The sequence below is a fragment of the Myxine glutinosa genome, chromosome 7 (genome assembly GCF_964187855.1).
Source record: "Myxine glutinosa chromosome 7, kmMyxGlut1.1, whole genome shotgun sequence".
Lineage (NCBI taxonomy): Eukaryota > Metazoa > Chordata > Myxini > Myxiniformes > Myxinidae > Myxine > Myxine glutinosa.
The window spans coordinates 177,134,998-177,157,027 of record NC_136267.1 but is presented as its reverse complement, the minus strand read 5'-3'; the positions used below and the strand labels follow the sequence as shown (position 1 = coordinate 177,157,027).

The 22,030-nt window shown below is 41.5% G+C and overlaps 1 protein-coding gene across 5 annotated transcripts in view; it reads left to right on the top strand.

The window, feature by feature from the left end:
* The window catches only part of LOC137431859 (sterol O-acyltransferase 1), a 97,992-nt gene that overhangs the window by 44,506 nt on the left and 31,456 nt on the right, over positions 1 to 22,030 (top strand). For all 5 annotated transcript variants that reach the window (XM_078782577.1, XM_078782579.1, XM_068123632.2 and 2 more), the window contains 5 exons: positions 10,515 to 10,839; positions 11,602 to 11,668; positions 15,184 to 15,268; positions 18,010 to 18,055; positions 18,427 to 18,556. In XM_078782577.1, the coding sequence (XP_078638703.1) occupies positions 10,515 to 10,839; positions 11,602 to 11,668; positions 15,184 to 15,268; positions 18,010 to 18,055; positions 18,427 to 18,556 (653 nt within the window). The remainder of the gene's footprint in view (positions 1 to 10,514; positions 10,840 to 11,601; positions 11,669 to 15,183; positions 15,269 to 18,009; positions 18,056 to 18,426; positions 18,557 to 22,030) is intronic.

Here is a 22,030-nt window from a genome sequence, read left to right as displayed (position 1 = left end):
CGGACTTGATTCTCACAGCCTAATGATGAAAAGTAATTTAAAAAGAAAGAGGAATAACACAGCAATGCAATGCACAAGGAATATCGTCGATACCCGGAGTGCGAGCACATCCAATGCTCCAAACGTCAATCGCAACTGCTGTGGACGAGTGACAATATGAATTTCTATCTCTATCTTGATTGCTTGCAATTATCCCCAAGTTTTCACACGACAGTGACACAAACGTGGGGAATAAAACCATGAAACTAAAATTATAAACGGCAAAATGGAAAAATGTGGAAACCGGGTCCACGGGATGCAGCACTTTAAACCAAACTGATCTTGATTACAACATCCATGTCGGCTCACTTACAGAAGAAGTACGCAGTTATGGCAATCTGTACATAATATTGAAATACAGCGTGCGTGTTTGTCTGTCTGTCCTCTGTTCACTCAGACTGAAAAACACCAGATTTAGCATAAAGTCGTGACCAATAATATTGGCACCCTTGCACTTTTTTCAAAGAACTCTTAATTTTCTCGAAAAATGAATTGAAATTGACAAAAGTATTTGGCCTCCACGATTCTTTATTTCACTGTTAATATTACAGAACCTTTGTTTTTGATTTAGAACTTAATATATCCTTTTAAATCAGAGAATAAAAAGAAATGCCATTGACAAAATTATTGACACCCAAGACTTAATATTTGGTGGCACAGACTTTGGACAAAATATCTGCAGTCAAGCACTTCCTATAGCCATGAATGAGCTTCCTACACCTCTACTGGCAGTTTGGCCCACTCTTCTTGTGCAAACTGCTCCAGTTCTCCCAGATTTGAAGGGTGCCTTCTCCCAACTGCTGTTTTCAGATCTCCCTCAGGTGTTCAATGGGATTTAGATCTGGATTCATTGCTGAACACTTCAGAACAGTCCAGCGTTTTGTCTTGAACCATTCCTAGGTGCTTTTTGAAGTGTGTTTGGGGTCATTTTCCTGCTGCAAGACCCATGACCTTCGACGGAGACCCAGTATTTCTGACACTAGGTTGAACATTGCGCTCCAAAATGCCTTTGTAATCTCCTGATTTCATGTTGCCATGCACACATTCAAGGTACCCAGTACCAGAGGCCACACAACAAACCCAAAACATCACTGTACCTCCTCCATGTTTGACTGTCAGGAAGGTGTTCTTTTCTTTGAAGGCTTCATTTTTGTTTCTGTAAACATAGAGATGATGTGCTCTGCCATAAGGCTCTAATCTGGTCTCATCTGTCCACAGGACATTCTCCCAGAAGGATTTTGGCTTGTTCAGGTGTGTTTTGGAAAACTCAGGCTTTATTATGTCTCTCGCTCAGCATTGGGGTCCTCCATAGAACCCCCTTTCATTGAGTTGGTGACGGATGGTTTGAGTTGAAACTATCGTACCTTGTGTCTTCAGGTCAGCTTTAATCTGTTTGGCAGTTGATCCAGGTGCTTTCTCCACCATTCAAACAACCTTTTGCTGCAATCTCCGAACAGGTTTTGTCTTGTGGCCACGTCCAGGGAGGTTGGCTGGAGTGTGATGGACCTTAAACTTCTTGATAACATTGCGTACAGTAGACACAGGAACATCAATGTCTCTGGAGATGTACATGCAGCCTTGAGATTGTCCATGCTTGGCTACAATCTTGTGTCTGACCTCCTCAGACAATTCTCTGGTTTTCTTTCTTTTCTCCATGCTCATTGCAGTACACACCGTGACACAAAACAGCAGAATGACTCCTTTTTTCTATTCAAACTGATTGAATGAGTGATTTTTATATTGCAGGCACCTGCAACTCATCACAGGTGAGTTCAATTCCAAAGTAAAGGAGAATCACCTGCTTGAAAACTAATTATTTTAAACAACTTTTTAAAGGTACCAATAACATTGTCCGAGCCATTTTAGGATTTCTGTGTGGAATAAGCTAAGATTTAGGAATTTTTTCAGCTTTTTTTGTTTTGTTCCACTGCAAACCAAAGAAATACATTTGTGGATACCAAAATATTTTTTTATTTCAACAATTTTCTGGAATAAATACTGCATTATTTGAAAATATTGGAAGGGTGCCAATATTTTTGGCCAGGACTGTACATTTTGGGGGTACACAGGGACAGGTCATGGGCACAAAATAATCCATCCCCGCCCCTGTGATAATTGGTGGACAAGCTGAGATTGTTACTTGTGCACGTTCTTTACTGACCGCTGCTAGAGGGATGTGGTATTACTCCCCACGAATATGAAATCTATTATCCCCCATATTTTTCTTTTTACCCTCACCTCAGGTGAAAAATTTGAGTATTTGTCCGTTTGAGTTTTGTATTGAGTCTGTTTGTGTTTGTTTGTCTGTCTGACTGTCTGTCCGCACAGAATAAATAAAATTTTCTCTGCAATCGTTGGTCCGATTGATAGGAAATTTTCACGAAAGTTTTGTGCCTCCTGTATAATGTTTATGATAATTATGATGTCATAGGTCACGTGGTAAGGGTGCCGTCTTGGAAAAACTGAAAAACTTTGCACCTCTATCTCTGAAAGCGCTGGATAGAAAAAATTGAGACATGGCTCATTGTAAAGAACTCTCCATGTGAAATAACATATGTCAATGATGATGTCATAGGTGCCTCCATTTATGACGTCATAATTCGACAAGTACAAAACTTCATCCAATCAAGATGAAATTTCTTGAGCGTTATCTCGGGATAAATTGGTGGAGAAAATAAAATGATGACGTCATCGGTCACGTGGTCCAGCCTCCATATTTGTTGTAACTCAAACGCCTTAAAAAAACACTAAAAACACGTCCTGGCAAGGGTCTGCAATCTTTGATTGCTCTTTATCGGTTTTTTTTGTTGTTGTTATTTTTGGCAATCTCATCTGTTTCGACAATTTTTCACCATAACAAATAGTTTCTACAAAGGTGGACACACGTGAATATAATGACCAACGTTTTGTTTTCGCCAGCGATCGTAAATTAAGGGAATGCTTTGAACAGTGGGACGCCTTTCAAATGGAAATTCACTTTGACTTGGCTCCGTAGATTGTAAGTCAGAATTTTATAAATAATTAGCAGGGGTACCCGGTCTTGCCCCTCATTGCTGTTATAATCCTGTTTGCATTTTGAAGAATTCAAATTTTGGTTTTTTTTCTATTTTATTTGTGGAGGCCTCAAACATTTCCCTACACCCACCAAGGAATGCCATTTTTCATATTACCCTCTACATAGCTACACAGGCTTAGGCACGATAGAGCAATTTTTTTTAAATCCAACTTTTTGTTTCAAATCATTTTTTCTTTCCCCCCCCCCCCCCACCCCCCCTCCCTTAAAACACTCCCCTTACTGATGAGCCTCTGAAGGTTTGATGAAGGTACATTTGGCCGTCTCTGAAATGGTGACAAACAGACAGACAAACATTTCTCTTATATTATAGATTTCATGCCAACAATCGAGATAGAGATTCACATTGACGTGCGGAGCATCAGCTGTGATCTCGCTCCAGGTATAGATGGTATTAATTTGTGCATCAAATTGTGGTTTTTTTTAAATTCATTAATTTTTTTACTACATTTCGTAAACTTGGCTGTGGAGAATAACATGCAATTTTAAAATATTTTTTCCCCAGTGCCAGTGCACAAATAAAATCTTTTTTCCCCATTGATACCATGAAACGGATTTTGTTTTTTTTTGGAAATGTAAAATCATTGGTTCTAAATATGATTCCACATTGGATTAGGTTGATTCTGCATTCGACACCTCGATTACAAGGATTTATTTCTGGTGCAGATGGGCAGGATGGCTTAGAGGTATGCGTACCCATTTTTGAACTGTCCATCCTGGGTTTGAATCGATCTTCACTCACCAGTAAAACTCTGACCCGAGTGGTTTTTAAACAGGCCGATGTGTGCGTCATCCATCCATGGGAGTCATCTTGTCACATTGATGGGGTGCTCGCTGATGTGGCCCCAACACACAGAAGCTATGTCGTGGGCAGCATGACGGTGATCTCTCGGGGAGGGTGGGAGGAGGCATAAGGGGGGCACAACTGCGACAGTTCTGTGCTTAGACCCAAGACTCCTTTGGTTCCCTGCTGCTCCTCTTCTGTCGACGACTTCAGTCAAACGAGTTCCTGGTTACAGAAAGCGATTTAACCGATGAGGTCACCTAGACCAAGCTAACATAACAACCTGACAAGTGTATAAAGCCCCTCCCCCGCCCTCCGCCACCCCCTTCAATCCAAAAATATAAAGCAGGAAGACCTGCAGGCTAGGTACACATTAAAATGTTAGTGTATTTCACGAATAGGAGGCGAGTTTTTGTGGGTATCCAGGCCAAATTTGAAATTGCTGCTGTAACCTATTGGGGGGTGGGGGGTAGGGAGGAGCACCATCAGTGGCACAGGTGCGCTCACGGTAATGTTGCAAACCTTCAGCCATGTGCTGCACAAAAAGGAATGATTTATTTTTATATGCATGTGCTAATCAACATGCTGCACATAAAATGAATGATTTATTTTTACAAGCATGTGCTAATCAACATGCTGCACACAAATGAATGATTTATTTTTATATGCATGTGCAAATCAACGTGCTGCACACAAATGAATGATTTATTTTTATGTGCATGTGCTAATCAACATGCTGCACACAAATGGATGATTTATTTTTATATGCATGTGCTAATCAACATGCTGCACACAAATGAATGATTTATTTTTATATGCATGTGCAAATCAACGTGCTGCACACAAATGAATGATTTATTTTTATGTGCATGTGCTAATCAACATGCTGCACACAAATGGATGATTTATTTTTATATGCATGTGCTAATCAACATGCTGCACATAAAATGAATGATTTATTTTTACAAGCATGTGCTAATCAACATGCTGCACACAAATGGATGATTTATTTTTATATGCATGTGCAAATCAACGTGCTGCACACAAATGAATGATTTATTTTTACAAGCATGTGCTAATCAACATGCTGCACACAAATGAATGATTTATTTTTATATGCATGTGCTAATCAACATGCTGCACAAAAATGAATGATTTATTTTTACAAGCATGTGCAAATCAACATGCTGCACACAAATGAATGATTTATTTTTATATGCATGTGCTAATCAACATGCTGCACACAAATGGATGATTTATTTTTATATGCATGTGCAAATCAACGTGCTGCACACAAATGAATGATTTATTTTTACAAGCATGTGCTAATCAACATGCTGCACACAAATGAATGATTTATTTTTATATGCATGTGCTAATCAACATGCTGCACAAAAATGAATGATTTATTTTTACAAGCATGTGCAAATCAACATGCTGCACACAAATGAATGATTTATTTTTATATGCATGTGCTAATCAACATGCTGCACACAAATGAATGATTTATTTTTATATGCATGTGCTAATCAACATGCTGCACACAAATGAATGATTTATTTTTATATGCATGTGCTAATCAACATGCTGCACACAAATGGATGATTTATTTTTATATGCATGTGCTAATCAACATGCTGCACACAAATGGATGATTTATTTTTATATGCATGTGCTAATCAACATGCTGCACACAAATGGATGATTTATTTTTATATGCATGTGCTAATCAACATGCTGCACAAAAATGAATGATTTATTTTTACAAGCATGTGCTAATCAACATGCTGCACACAAATGGATGATTTATTTTTATATGCATGTGCTAATCAACATGCTGCACACACATGAATGATTTATTTTTATATGCATGTGCTAATCAACATGCTGCACACAAATGAATGATTTATTTTTATATGCATGTGCTAATCAACATGCTGCACAAAATGAATGATTTATTTGTATATGCATGTGCTAATAAACATGCTGCACAAAATGAATGATTTATTTGTATATGCATGTGCTAATCAACATGCTGCACACAAATGAATGATTTATTTTTATATGCATGTGCTAATAAACATGCTGCACAAAATGAATGATTTATTTGTATATGCATGTGCTAATCAACATGCTGCACACAAATGAATGATTTATTTTCATATGCATTTGCTAATCAACATGCTGCACAAACATGAATGATTTATTTTTATATGCATGTGCTAATAAACATGCTGCACAAAATGAATGATTTATTTGTATATGCATGTGCTAATCAACATGCTGCACACAAATGAATGATTTATTTTCATATGCATTTGCTAATCAACATGCTGCACACAAATTAATAATTTATTTGTACATGCATGTGCTAATCAACATTGTTTTTTCTTGGGTTTGTTGATCTGGAGAAAGCATTCGATAGGGTTCCACGTGAAGTAGTGACATGGGCAATGAGGAAGTTAGGAGTGGAGGAATGGTTGATCAGAGTAGTGATGGCAATGTACAAAAGAGCGCGCACAGCTGTAAGGACGAAGGACGGGAACAGTGGTGAGTTTGAGGTGAAGGTGGGAGTGCATCAGGGGTCGGTGCTAAGTCCACTACTATTTGTAGCTGTCATGGAGGTGCTGGCTCGGAACGTAAAGGAGGGTTTACCGTGGGAGTTGTTGTATGCAGATGATCTGGTGTTGATTGCGGAAAGTATGGATGGAATGAAGGAAAAGATGAACAAGTGGAAGGAATGTATGGAGACAAAAGGTCTGAAGGTGAATATCGGAAAGACGAAGGTGATGGCAAGTGGTAAAGCATGTGGTGAGGTGGAAAGAACTGGGAAGTGGCCGTGTGCTGTGTGCAGGAAGGGTGTCGGAGTGAACTCCATTGAATGTACAATGTGCGCTGAGTGGGTTCATCAAAAATGTAGTGGTCTGAGAGGGTCATTAACCAGTGTGGCAGCTACATTCAAATGTAAGGTGTGCACAGAGGGAGCTGCAGATGGAGGAAATGTTGAGTTGGATCTTGGAGACGGCGTGAAGCTGGAAGGTGTGAAAACATTTTGCTACCTTGGAGACATGCTGAATGGAGAAGGTGGATCAGACTCTGCAACGGTTGCTGGAGTGAGATGTGCATGGAAGAAGTTTCGGTAACTGAGTGCCGTGCTGACGAGGAGGGGAGTGTCGTTGAAGCTGAAGGGAAAGGTGTATGCTGCATGTGTGAGAAGTGTTATGATTTATGGGAGCGAGACATGGGTAATGAACGTAGAGCAGCAACAAAGGTTGGAAAGGGTGGAAATGCGAATGGTTCGGTGGATGCATGGAGTATCGTTGAGAGAGAGGAAGACAAATGATGAATTGCGAAAGATGATGGGAATAGAGCCTGTGATTGATGCTGTGAAGAGGAACAGGTTGCGATGGTTTGGTCATGTGATGAGGAAGGATGAAAGTGACTGGTTGAGAAGAGTGATGGAAATGAATGTAGAAGGAAGTCGAGGACGGGGAAGACCGAGAAAGACTTTTCTAAAGATGGTGGAAGAAGAAATGCGGGCAAGGGGGTTAACAAGGAGAGATGCAGAAAATAGGGCAAAATGGAGAACATTGTCATGGGGACCGCAAGGCTAACCCCCGCTCTAGCAGGGAAAATGACCTTTAAAAATGCCTGTTGTTTTGTTGTTTGCTAATCAACATAAACAAAACAACAACAGGCATTTAAAGGCCATTTTCCCTGCAGGAGCCGTGGTTAGCCTTGCGGTCCCCGTGACAATGTTCTCCATTTTTTTGCCAAAATTTTGCCCTATTTTCCCAAATCAACATGCTGCACACAAATGAATGATTTATTTTTATATGCATGTGCTAATCAACAAATTGCACACAAAAGAATGATTTATTTTTATATGCATGTGCTAATCAACGACATTCCTCCACAAGTGAACGCATTTTAACAATGATTCAGATCGTCACCTAATTTCCCATCGCTTTCCTTCCAGAAGGAACATTTTCCATGTTTTCCATGTTTTCGGCATTTCAGTTTTTCAAAATAAGTACAAAATGAAATTGCAATTTGTTGCTGAGAGTTCAAACATCACTTGAGCAAGTTCATTCGCCAAATTGTTATTCCTGAGCTAAATAAGCATTATTTATTTAATATTAGTGCTCCCCTGCGTTTCTTATCTTCAATCCAAAACTTATATCCCCTTTCCAACCTCGTCATCCCCACTTACTACCTCATCTGTTTTCAGCCTGGTGTTGGCTTGGTGGTTGAGGTGGCTGGCTCAAGATCTTGGGGTCATGACTTTTAGCCCCTGCCATGCCATTAAATAACGGCGGGTGCGTTGACTCGGCCTGTCTTGTCGGAAAAATGGGTATACCAGCTTACTGGTGACAGGGGCACTGCATCAGCGGCATAGCGGTGCTCCCAGAAATGATGCAACCAGCAGCCACAGGCTGCATATGCAACAACAATAACATAACCTCATCTGTTTCTCCTTTGAAATGCTCTTTCTGAAAACCCCCGACCGAGGAAGTTACTACTCCCACCAGCGAAGGTCGGCGGAGATTATGTATTCACCCCTGTTTGTTTGTCTCTGTCTGTTTGTCTGTCTGTCTGTCTGTTTGTGCGCAGTACTACGTCTATACCGTTGCATGTAGAATCGCAAAACTTTACACACATATTGGTCTTGCCCTGGAATAGACTGTGCCAAATTTTTAACTCTCTCGGCCCAAGGCCTCCATTATGACGTCCTAATTCGATAATTCAACAAGTACAAAACTTCATCCAATCAAGATGCAATTTCTTCAGCGCCATGTCGGCATAAACTAGTGGCGAAAAAAAATAATGATGACGTCATCTGTCACGTGGTTCGGCCGCCATCTTGGAAAAACCGAACAATTTGCACCTCTATATCTCCAAAAGTGTTGAATAGAAAAAATTGAGACATGGCTCATTGTAAAGAACTCTCCATGGGGAATAAAATATGTTAATTATGACGTCATAGGTGCCTCCATTACGACGTCATAATTCAACAAGTACAAAACTTCACCCGATCAAGATGAAATTTCTTGAGCATAATCTAGGAATAAATTAGTGTAGAAAACAAATAATGATGACGTCATTGGTCACGTGGTTCGGCCGTCATCTTGGAAAAACCAAAAAACTTTGCACTTCTATATCTCCGAAAGTGCTGAATAGAAAAAAATGAGACATGGCTCATTGTAAAGAACTATCCATGGGGAATCAAATATGTTAATGATGATGTCATAGGTGCCTCCATTACGACGTCATAATTCAACAAGTACAAAACTTCACCCGATCAAGATTAAATTTCTTGAGCATAATCTAGGAATAAATTAGTGTAGAAAACAAATAATGATGACGTCATTGGTCACGTGGTTCGGCCGCCATAGTTGTCCAACATGGCCGATAAAAAGAACATTCCAGCAAGTCCTCGGTCTCTGACCGATTTTTAATTTGTTTGTCTCTTTGCCTGTCTGTCTGTGAACAGGATATCTCAAAAAGTTGTGGATGGATTAGCACGAAATTTGGCAGAGAGGTTGGAGGTGAGACAAGGAAGAAACGATTAGATTTTGGTGAAGATCCGAATGCGAATGCGGCTAGTAGGATTTTTAAAGTGATTCTTCACCACTGAGAGATAGGGCCAAAAACTATACATAGCAGGATATCTAAAAAAGCTATGGATGGATTTGGACGAAACTTGGCAGAGAGGTTGTGTGTGTGACAAGGAAGAATCGATTCAATTTTGGTGAAGATCTGAATATGGATTCGGATATGAGAATTATTTAATTTTTTAAGTGATTCTTCACCATTGGAAGATCGGGCCCAAAACGATACATAGCAGGATATCTCAAAAAGTTATGGGTGGATTTGGACGAAATTTGGCAGAGAGATTGGATGTGAGACAAGGAAGAAATGATTAGATTTTGGTGAAGATCCGAATCCGAATCCGAATCCGGCTGGTAGGATTTTTAAAGTGATTCTTCACCACTGAGAGATAGGGCCAAGAACGATATACAGCACGGTATTTCAAAAGCTTGTGGATGAGAAATGACAAAACGTGGTGGATGAGTTGGTTAGGTGACGAGAACAACCCGATTCGATTTTGTTTCAGATCCGAATCCAGATCTGGCCTATCAGTGGATACAAAACATAAACTGTTGACCCTGGCGGAGGTATGCGCTCTACCGAGCACCGTTCTAGTTATTTTCATGTCATGGTAAAAACAGTTCGTTAACTCCGAGCAAGAAAACAACAAAATAGCGACAATGGACCTGTTTGTATGAAAAATATCCTCTTCTTCTTCAGCTTTTGTGTTTGGGTTTTCAGTTGCTTTGGCTCATCCCCACCATCAAGTAATTATATTTTCATGGGATATTGTTTTTTTGTTGTTGTTGTTGTGATTGGTGTTGCTTTGACATTCAAAAAGAAGCTTCATATTTCATGGCCAACCTTTGTTCAGCTTCCATAACAGCAGGGCCTAGCTAAGAACCTGCAATAAAGCAGTGTGTTTTATACACATTTGTAAATTACTGATTCGGGAAGTGTTTGCTGTTCATGAGAGTGGGTTATCTGGTTTATCTTCTAACGTGAAATGAAAATTTCAATTTACAGATTGGTGTTGGACTTTGAGCTTCTTTCCTTCGCATTTGGGAAGCTTCAGTGGGTATTGACCACGTGGCTAGCCATGTTTGTGGGCACATTGTTCGTGCCGTATTACCTACTGTCACATTGGACGAGAAACTACCAGACTGCTAGACATCACCAACCCAACAACACCAGGCCTAAACCACTGCTGCCGGCTCCTCTTGGCATAACGGTGCTCTACGCTGTGTCCTACCTAGCTTTCCAGCTACTGGGCCTCGGGATGTTCCCGTTGTACTATGTGGTTAAATTTGACCTGCCACCAGCGTCTCGCTTCATTGTTATTATTGAGCAGGTAATTCTCACGCAGGTATGAATGATTTTTTTCACCTGTTTTTTGTTGTTGTTTTATGCAGGGATTTTTTATTTTAAACGATTCATATAAACATTCGTTAAATCATATCACACGCAAATCATCAAAATCTAAACGGTATTTGTAGAATTTCAATAAAAGCCACATCACTGTTCATATCGGTAAATATTATTCCATCGTGTTTGGAAAAACTGGAAAATTGGAAATTGGAAAAACAATATAGTCTATTTTACTCAACGGGGTCCCAGGATTACCCACCCGAAATTTCGTTGCGATCGGTTCAGCGGTTTTTGCGGTACCTGGGAACAGACGGACAGGCGGACAGACAGACAGACAGACATTCGGTGAAATATAGTAAGATGTCATATGGGACCAAACTGGTAACCAACATGACTGTTTGCATAATGCGTTGTCATCACTTATGGTTTGTTGTGAAAAAAAACCATGTTCGGTTAAATTCCGACACATGCAGTGTGTGATGGTATCTTTTGGTGAAGGGCCATTTCCACCTTAGAAAGTACAACAAAGGTGTGAATGAAGTTACCTCTGTAAAGTTGCTCAGTGTTCAGATTCAAAACTATCTAAAATGTCAGCGAATTATGCAAAAACTGCATGACGTAATGGGATGTTCAATAACCTCACCCCCGAGAGGTCTTAGATTGGAGAGAGACGTGGGCATACTTGTGAGGTTTTACATTTTAAGGGCGAGTATGTTCATATTATTTTTTCATTTTCACCATACAGGTTCGATTCATGATGAAAACCCATTCCTTTGTACGGGAAAACATTCCAAAGTGTATGTATATCAAGGGTAAGTAAGCTTTATCCACTAAACACTTGGCATCTGCAACAATTACAATTTCTGACGTTGTTGTATTCCTTTTGATGGAATTTATCCCTTCCAAGGATAATTCCATCAGAAGGAATATTATTGCGATAATTTTGATAAAATCAGTAATGAGATCGGTATTTTATGCTTCATATGCACACACTTCCTTTGTGAAATTACAAAATATATTCCGCTATATCAATTGCTAGCAAAAGTAGTCTTCACTTTGTTTTTTGTTTTTCTGTTGTTGTTGTTTTGTATACAAGATCGAGGCTCGTGTAAGAGCTAACATTGATCACAAAAAAGACAAACTGACACATAAAACATGAAACATATGAAAAAGGGAGCGGGAGAACAAGATGGAGAGCAGGGACATCGGGAGATCTGTGGGAGGGAGTGGGCTTGGGGGGAGGAGGCATGGGAAGTGGGGGGGGGGGGGGTGTGGGAGAGGTTAAAAAAAAACACATGGACACTGCTCGGACTTCCAGGAAAGAAGTCGGTATTTCAAAAAAGTGGATGATGTTGTTGGATTTTATCAAAAGACATGTTGTACTTCACAAACATTTTGTTCTATTCATTCTATAATTTGCCAAGGTCATCTTCCATTTGCTTGGGTAACATCACCTTCGTCAACCATACTTGCTGCTTATATATGGAGCGAGCAAAACGATGGATCTACCCCCCGCCCCCGATACCTCCATGCTTCGTTGGCTCACTAAGAATTGTGCGATGGCTGTATAGTCCAATGCGGGACCCACAGCATCCACTGCAAACATCACAGGTATAGACTGGTCCTTGCGGAGATGGACGTTGGCAGGTTTTCCTTTCTTGCCTCCACTGTCTCTCTCAATAGCAATTGTCTCACATTCAAAGTGGCCCAGGCCTTTGCGGCAAATGTTGTGCCAAGCTGACATGTTTGTGGCCTGATGTTCCCAGGTAACAACTGCAATGGCACAAGACTTTAGTGTAAACTTAAGGACGTCCTTATGCGCTTCCTTCCTTTGTCCACCACGTGACCGTTTACCAAATTTAAGTTCACCGTAGAAAAGCGCTCTTGGGATTATGCGGTCTTCCATGCGTGTGATGTGTCCTGACCACCGAAGCGGTCTTGGAAATGCTCAATTCCTTGGAAATGACAGCGGTCTTGGATTGAGGTGTTAGGTATTCTGTCTCGCCAGGTGATGCCAAGAATCTTACATTGGCATCACATATGGATGTGATTGACGCGTTTGATATGGTGACGATATGGTGTCCAAGATTCACATCCATACAGGAGTGTTGATAGAACAATGGCAGGATAGACACTGATCTTGGTGCCCACGTGAATGCCATGTTTTTGCCAAATATGATGTGTCAATCTTCCAAAGGACGCACATACTTTGCCGAGTCTTGATACTCCTTCCTTGCCCAAAGCTCATTGTTCCTCAGCCTGGTGTTGGTTTAACGGTAAAGGTGGCTGGCTCAAGATCCTAAAATCTTGAGTTGAAGCCCCTGTTGTGCCGTTGAAATAATTTCTGGTGGGTTGACTCAGCCTGTCATCCTTCCAAGGTTGGCAACACGAGTACTGGCTGACTGGTAATGGAGGCACTGCATCAGCAGCACAGCCACACTTCCAGCAATGACGCAACCAGCAGGCACAGGCTACATGCAAAATAATAATAATATACTGTTCCCAATTTGACTAACGAGTACACCCGCTCACTATGGGAGCGGAAAAAGGGTCATTCCTCTTTGGGATATGTAGATTACAGTCTATCTATGGGCGGGCTTCAAGAACATTGGGTGTGTGTTCATTTACCAAGTTTCTGGTGGAGAGATCGCCAAGTGGTTTAAGCATTCGAGCAAGCACTCCATTCAAAACCGTTAAGGAACTGCTGGCTTGGCAAGCGCTAGCCAGCTGCTTGGTAAAGGAGCACAACCCGAGCTTGTCCCTTTCAGTTTCGTATCAAACAGCAAGAGCGAGTTTCAAAAGTTCGCAACGAAAAATGCCACGGTAGCAGGAGAAAGGAGCATGTTATTAATCCAACTTTTGTGGGTTATATAGAGTACAGTAGATCTTCACTCAGTTCTGTAAGTAAAACTTACTTCACGGATGTCGGGATTCCTCCAAATTTCTTCATTTAGTGTTATAAAGAGCATTAGCAACTGTTGAAAAAGCTAAACACACGTATTTGTGGTTTCTAATATTTTTACTTCCTGTAGAAGCCGTTGCTCTCATGGAAAAGCCATTATAACTAAAAGCTATTTATACACGTTATCACGGCAGGAAAAACACCTTGGGGAGGTGGAATATTATTAGTATTTATATTGTTTTGTAATAGCATTATTAATTTTGTTATTGAAAGCATCTTTCTTTGGAAAAACGCCACGATAAATCTCATTTGGACAAACGCCACGATAAAGCTAATTTAACATTGATATACACCTCAACATGCAATGCCATTGATAGCAATGGCGGGGAAACCCCGCTCGGGGGAGAAAACCCCCTTAGGGAGGGGGGCAAATGAATGCGCTACAACCTTCATTATGTAACCCTTCATCATCCTGTCAAGTTTGGTTGAGATTGGATAAGTAACGACGGAATGTATTGGCGTCATAAATTCATCAGACAGACGGACAGACAGACACGAAATGGCGTATTTTAGTATGATTAGTGTTATCAAGAGCATTAGTGACTGTTTAAAAAGCTAATCATACGTGTTTGTGGTTTATAATATTTTTACTTCCTGTAGAAGCCGTTGCTCCCACAGAAACGCCATTATAACTATAAGCTATTTAAACACGTTATCACTGCAGGAAAAACGGCTTGGGGAAGTGGTACACTATTAGTATTAATATTGTTTTGTAAAAACATCAACAATATGCGATTATCATTAATTTTGTTATTAAAAGTTTCTTTGGAAAAACGGCATGATAAATCTTCTTCTTTGGACAAATGCCACGATAAAGCTAATTAAACATTGATATACACCTCAACACACAACGCCATTGACGGCAATGGCAGGGAAAACCCGCTCAGGGGAGAAAACCCCCTTAGGGAGGGGGGCAAATGAATGCGCTACAACCTTCATTATGTAACCCTTCGTCGTCCTGTCAAGTTTGGTTGAGATTGGATAAGTAACCACAGAACGTATTGGCGTCAAAAATTCATCAGACAGACAGACACGAAATGGCGTATTTTAGTTTGATGATGAGATGTGAGAAATTATTTTGATTTATCTTCTTGGCTTTATTTCTCCAACACACAGTATATTTGAAAGACTGTATAGTAATTACCTGTTGTGTGCAGTAATTACCTCTTCAAAACAACCTGTTGCATGTTTTGTCACCTTTTCCATTAGGAGGCTTTCAAACCAGTGGTTTTCTTTTCATTGGTGCTTCAGACGTGCCTAATTTACTGCTTTGTGTACATCATGTTGTCGTTTTGAAATGTCATAAAGTGAAAGTAAATTGAGAGATGGATACAAAATAAGTCTGTAATGTTTGTTCCCTCCAAGATTCACAAGTGGTGTTTCCAAGTCTGTCCCAATACCTGTATTTTTTGTTCTGCCCCACTCTTATCTACCGGGATGCTTACCCAAGGTAAGGCAACAATTACCTTTTGCTCCTCCTGTCCTTTCGTTTTAAAAGTTTCCTTGATTTTATAAGTATGCTTTGGTCAAGACTCATGGTGTAGCTGTTGTCAATTCACCAAACGTATTCACAAGATAAGATATCTGTCCTTATTTTCTTTATTTGTTAAAGAGCAAAGTCACCAAAAAGTACATAAATTTTGATTTTTTCACGTTTCAATGCAGCTTCAGAAAGTTATGCCAAAAAACATGGTCAAGCTGTCAATTTCTATTTTTATTGACATTTCTCAATTCTATGTTTGTTTAATTTGGATTGCCGGTGCACAGGGTGGGTAAATTTAATTTCATCAAATAATAAATTTATAAACGCCGGTCAGACTTAATTACAGGACACAGACTTGCTGACATTGACAAAATGTCACAGCATTATTGAAACACAATATACAGTCACGTGAAAAAGTAAGTACACCCCATGTAAAGTTTTGACTTTTTCAACATATTTCAACATACAGCTATTTGATCTTCATTTCAACAATATTGATAGATAAAAGTGATTATAATAAAACAAATATCATGAAACATTTACATTTTGTAGTCCATTGTATAATTTAAATAAACATAAATGCAAATTTCGCATGTGGAAAAAGTAAGTACACCCCTACATTTATCACTACTTCAAATACCTAAAATTAGAATCAGGTGCACCAGATCAGGTGCAAATGATTAGAACATTGTTAGAGAAGATCTTGGAGGAACCTGTCTAATTTAAACCTCAGACATTTAGTTTGGTTTGCTCTTTGTTGTTCAAGTGTGCGGCGTCACCATGCCCAGATCAAAAGAGCTCTCTGAGGTCTTCAGAAAAAGGTTATAGATGCCTACGAGTCTGTGAAGGGATTTAAAAAGATCTCCAAACAATTTGAAATCAATCCTTCGACTGTCCGGAAGATCATCTACAAGTGGAGAAGATTCCAAACAACTGCCAACTTGTTCAGGCCAGGCCGCCCCAGCAAGTTCAGCCCGAGAGCAGACCGCAAGATGCTGTCTCGAAGAACCCCAGAATGTCATCACGGGACCTACAGGTAGCTCTTGCCACTGTTGATGTCAAAGTGCACGAGTCTACCATTAGAAAGAGGCTGCCCAAATTTGATCTACATGGGAGGTATGCCAGGAGGAAACCTTTGCTGTCCAGAAAGAACCTCAGGGCAAGACTAAAGTTTGCCAATGAACACCTAGGCAAAGACCAGCACTTCTGGAACAATGTACTCTGGACAGATGAGCCAAAGGTAGAGCTATTTGGCCACAGTACCAGAAGACATGTTTGGCGAAACCAAAGACAGCATTTGACCACAAGAACCTGATACCGACTGTAAAGCATGGTGGTGGAAATATTATGGTTTGGGGCAGCTTTGCTGCATCAGTGCCTGGGCAGCTCACCATCATATAATCCACTATGAATTCTCCATTGTACCAGAGGGTGCTTGAGGATAATGTGAGGCCATCTGTCAGAAAGTTGAAGCTCAACCGAAGGTGGACCTTGCAACATGACAATGACCCTAAACATACCAGTAAATCCACCAAGGAATGGCTGAAAAGAAAGAAATGGAGGGTTCTGGAATGACCAAGTCAACACCCGGATCTAAATCCCATCGAGATGTTGTGGGGGGATTTGAAACGAGCTGTGCATGCAAGAAACCCCTCAAACATCGCACAGCTGAAATAATTCTGCATGGAGGAGTGGGCAAAAATTTCTCCCAGTCGATGTCAGAGAATGGTAGGCAGTTATAAGAAATGCCTACTTGCGGTTGTTTCTGCCAAAGGGGGCAATACCACCTATTAGAGCCAAGGGTGTACTTACTTTTTCCACATGCAAAATTTGCATTTATGTTTATTTAAATTATACAATGGACTACAAAATGTAAATGTTTCATGATATTTGTTACATCATGTCACCTTTATCTATCAAGATTGTTGAAATGAAGATCAAATAGCTATATGTTGAAAAAGTCCAAACTTTACATGGGGTGTACTTACTTTTTCACGTGACTGTATAGTGTATATACATTATATTTTTTACTTGCGTCATCAAGGCTCATGGTACAAAGTGGTCGAGAAGGTTCAAAAGGAATGAACTGACAGTGACCGTTTTTAAGGATGCCATAAAGGACACAAACGCATGAATAACTAATGGGATGTGTTAGATAGGGTGGTGTAATAGCCGCTGCATCAATGGTGGTAAACTTCCGAATTGTTTTTTTTTAACGACCCTTAAAATTCTCACATTATTTCAAATGAATTATATACTTAAAACACTGAAGAGCACAAATTGCCTATTTGACATTTTCAAAGCCCTTCTGTTTAGCAGTACTTGGACAAAATATTACGGCATAATTCGTCATCTTGACCAATCAAATTTGCCGCTCGTAGACCCCGCCCATGTTCTTGTTCCTCAAGACTGTGTGGGGTAAGGTGTTCTATGAATTCTCTAGTTATATCTGCAGTATCGAAAAAGAATCAGAATAATTATTGGCATTACTTTTCGGCATATGTGTTCTTAAAATTGCTGACAAATCAGAAAGGCCGTATCTGTCCCGCAGCAAGTTCAACAATAGCCATTACGGCCCTCCGGAAATGAAAGGTTTCCCCAACTGACTTAGACGTTGCTACACGTTTTTACATTGCTTCCTGGAAATTGTCAAATACCTGTTTGCTTTGGTCATATTTATTTTGTGATGCTATCATTATTATTCCTAGAACACCCAAAATACGATGGGCATACGTGGGGATAAAGTTTGCCCAGGTAAGTGTTTCCTTTAATGGATTCGACAGATGTTTTCAGACTGTTTGGATTTTTGTTGCCACAACGAAACAATTTTGGCTCTACATGTCATTTTATGCATACATCTCATTGACAGAATAAACTGTTTTATTGTTTAAAAAATACCTGTGCAAATAGTAATTACAAATGGTTATACTCAATATTGTCATAATGTCACATACAATAGATCCTGGCAACGACTAGAAATATACATCACAGAGGAATTAAAATGGATATTTCAGCCTCAGTTGTAAATTTTCAAATCATCCACCTTTTTTTGACACAATATAATTATATATTGAGGACATATATTGAGGAAGGTTCTGAGCTGGTGCTGCTTTTCCTTTTATTAGGTACTTGGGTGTTTATTTTACACTTACTACATCTTCACACGACTTTGCATCCCGATGTATAAAAACATCCATAATGAGCCCTTCACCATAAAAGTCTTGGTTTTGAACATCTTCCATTCAATCTTGCCAGGTAAGACTACCCTGCTCAACATTGTACTGCTGTCACCTTCCATTCCATTAAATCTCAGCTACACCATTAAAAAACTCTCTCAAAAATGAGGAATATTTCAATTCCTTTGATGCCTTTAGTACTGTCAAAGTGTTGTTGTCATTGTTATTGATGTTGGAAGGTTTCATTTTAAATTTTTAGAAAAGCAGATTTCAAAAGATATTTCAATGGCAAGGAAATGTTTTTTGTTATTATTTTTGTTATTATTATTTTTGTTATTATTTGCCTCCAAAAAGATTGTATATTGTTGCGGTTTTGAAATAAAGGTTAATTTCCCCTCTTAGTTAGTTACACCACAACATGAAGCCTCGCGATAGTTCAGTTATTTCTTAGTAAATGTAAGCGTAATCCTTTCCTGTGTTTAGTTTTGCGTTGAGTAGGCTAGTGAGATTAGGTGTCCTTTTGGCGCTTTGCTTTGATGCTTTTGGTTTGGCACTGGGATGCCACGTGGCAGGCCTGGGCAAGTCTACCGAGGCCAAAGGTACGAGCTGCAGGGGGAGTAGCTTACCACTGCGGCAAGAAGGCGGGGCTTGGAACATTCGGGTAAGATCGGGGAGGTGCCATATAAGGTCCTGCCCCGAGCCCATTTAACTGGAACGCGGCAGAGCAGATGAAGAGAGAGCGCACGAGATCAAGAGAACGAACGGCACGAGAAGGCAGAACGCAGAAGGCAGACGAGAACGCGAGTGAAGCTGCAGAACGAATTGAATTGCCTCGTTATACACGAACTTTCCCCGTTCCCCATGCTCTGCGCTGTATTAATTGCACGCTCGAGAGGACGACCTGCGCCGGGCCACAGATGCGCGATTTTCCTCCTGCCTGCCTTTCCCTGCATACGTGCCGCGAGGATTTCCTCCTGCCTGTCTTTGCCTGGATACGTGTCGTGAACAACGGAGAGCCACGCCGGGCGAGCTGCCCCGGGCGACTGACGGCGAAGCGCGCTTGGCGCGCGAACTTATCTTCCTCCATCTCCCCATGTATGTGAGTGGGCCCATTTGGCTGGGGATAAGTAAGACTGATTACGTTCTGCTCTGTGTCCCTTTCCTTTACCCTGATCACTGTATAATTGTAAATAAACCTGTGTTCTTCCTTCCATTTGACCGTGCATGTCATTTCACATCATTGGCCTAGCATCGCACGAATAAAACCGCTCGAATCGGGTTCCAATAAAAGTAACAGCACGAGTCACGTGATACGCATACCGCTCGGGCGTTCTCAATTAAGCGTGGCTCGTGCGAGGCTCGATCCCCGCTTTCGTGGCAGCGTGGGTACCAAAGGTACGTGCGAATTTGTCCCGAAACCCTTTTTCACGTTTGCCCGGAAGTGGCGATTCGGTCTCGCGGACCCGAAGACCCAGGGGGAAAAAAGGGGTTTAATCTCCCCCTTTGTAATGGGACGGGCTTGGGGAGATCCGCAACAATTTGGTAGTCAGGAGTGGGATTTGAACCCTAATTTATTTATTTTTGGACAAATTGGCCACAGCAAATTGGTGTTTGGGAGTGTGAGATCATTGGACCTAGAGTGCGCTTCACGCACTTGAAATTACGAGCGTACGAAATTTAGTATTAAAATCCAAATTATATTCATACCATGGCTGGCCAAGGTGGTCAAATGTCGGTGGGGGTAATGGAGGATGAAATAGAAGAAGAATTAATGACCCAGGACCCACAGGAGGAGTTGGTAGATGAAGGGAAAATGGATGAGGGTGCGGTAGCTGGCGAAGAAAATGGCGGCGCCTCGCACGTGGCGGCGGAAGCCGAGCCCGCTGTGCGAACCGGGTTTAACCTTGAACTGTTCCTAATCCAAATGAATGCAAAAATGGATAAAATGAAGGGCAAATTGAAGGAGAAAATGGACACCCACGGGGATAAAATGAAAGAAATGGGGGACAAATCCACCCGGGAAATGAAAGAAATGAAAAATCGGTTGGAAAACAAAATGGACACCCAGAGCGACGGAGCAAGGTGTAACATGGAAAAATTGGAAAACGAAATAAAGGAATCCAGATGTGATATGGAAAAAATGAAAACAACAAACAACAACATGCATTTTAAAGGCCATTTTCCCTACTAGAGCAGGGGTTAGCCAAAAAGGGATATTTAAAAAATTGGGGAGGACATTGGACGCAGGTTTAGCGAGGAGGTCGCGGTGGTGCGCGACGAGGTGAAGCGGTGCGCGGAGCGTGTGGAGAGAGAGTTGAGGCAGAATACAGCCAGACTACAGGGGGGTACAGAGGAAGCGACTCGGGAGGTAGAAAAACTGACGGTAGGACAACATGAATTAAAGGAGCAAGTGGGGAAGAATACCGACGTGATAGGGGGGCTGAAAGCAGCACAAAAAGAAATAAAGAAATAACTTATAGCGACAAAGAAAGAATGTCAAATGGTGCACGCGGGGCTGACAAAGAGGTTGGATGACGTGGTAGAGATGTTGGGAACGAGGGAACGAGAGGTTAGGACACATGTAGAGATGACCAGGATGGTCTTAGAAGGGGAGATTGTGGGGGCACACCGGGAGATAGAAGGGGTGAAGCAAAAGCTGGAGGAAGTAGAAGAAGGGATGAGTGAAATTAAGAAGAGACGGAGGGAGACTAAAAATGAAATAAAGGAAGAGGTGATGGAATATGTACAAAGTCTGTGTTCACATCGTGATGACGTGCTTGCTGACCAAATAAAAAGTTTGCAGGTGTTGGAGGAGAAGTGTAGAGGAAGGAGCTCCAAGGTGAGTGGCGATAATGGCGGAAATGTGTTTGGTGTGAGGGGAGGTTCGACGGGCTTGGAGGTCGGAATGGACCCGGGCGTTCGTGAAAGGCCTATAGCGAGGCGTGTGACTGTTACAGAGTGCGTGGAGAAAGAGTGTGTGCCAGGGTGTGCGATAATGGGGTGTGCGGAAGGTGTGTGTGCGCCGGGGTGTGCGAGCATGGAGTGGGTAGCTGGTTGCGAAGAGGCAGCCCAGGCATTGACACCGACCGGGGTAGTCTTTAGTGGGACGGGTAACACACGCGAGCCCCCAAGAGGTAGTGCACTATGGGGGCCCGAACGGTTCGGCCCCGCGTTAACCCCGCAGGGAGCGGCGTACGGGGTCCGAACGTCGGGCGGCCATAAGGTTCTGCTCGCGCCGTACGACGGCAAGAGCGATTTGAGGGCGTACCTGGCGCAATTAGACCACCTGAAAGGGGCCCGGACCTGGAGGACATGATCCGAAGGCTGGTGGACCAGCGCCTCACGGGATCCTGACCATGGCAGGCGGCTCCAGCGGTGGCACACAGTAGGCCACTGACAAATGCCCCAATTCGGGATTACAGGGGGGGCAATTTGGAATTCCGGAGGCACACACCTTACCAGGTGAGGTGTTATAATTGTAACCGGATGGGTCACCGTGCGTGGGAGTGCAGAACCGCGCGCCAGGACGGACCTCGGCTGCCTGGACCATCAA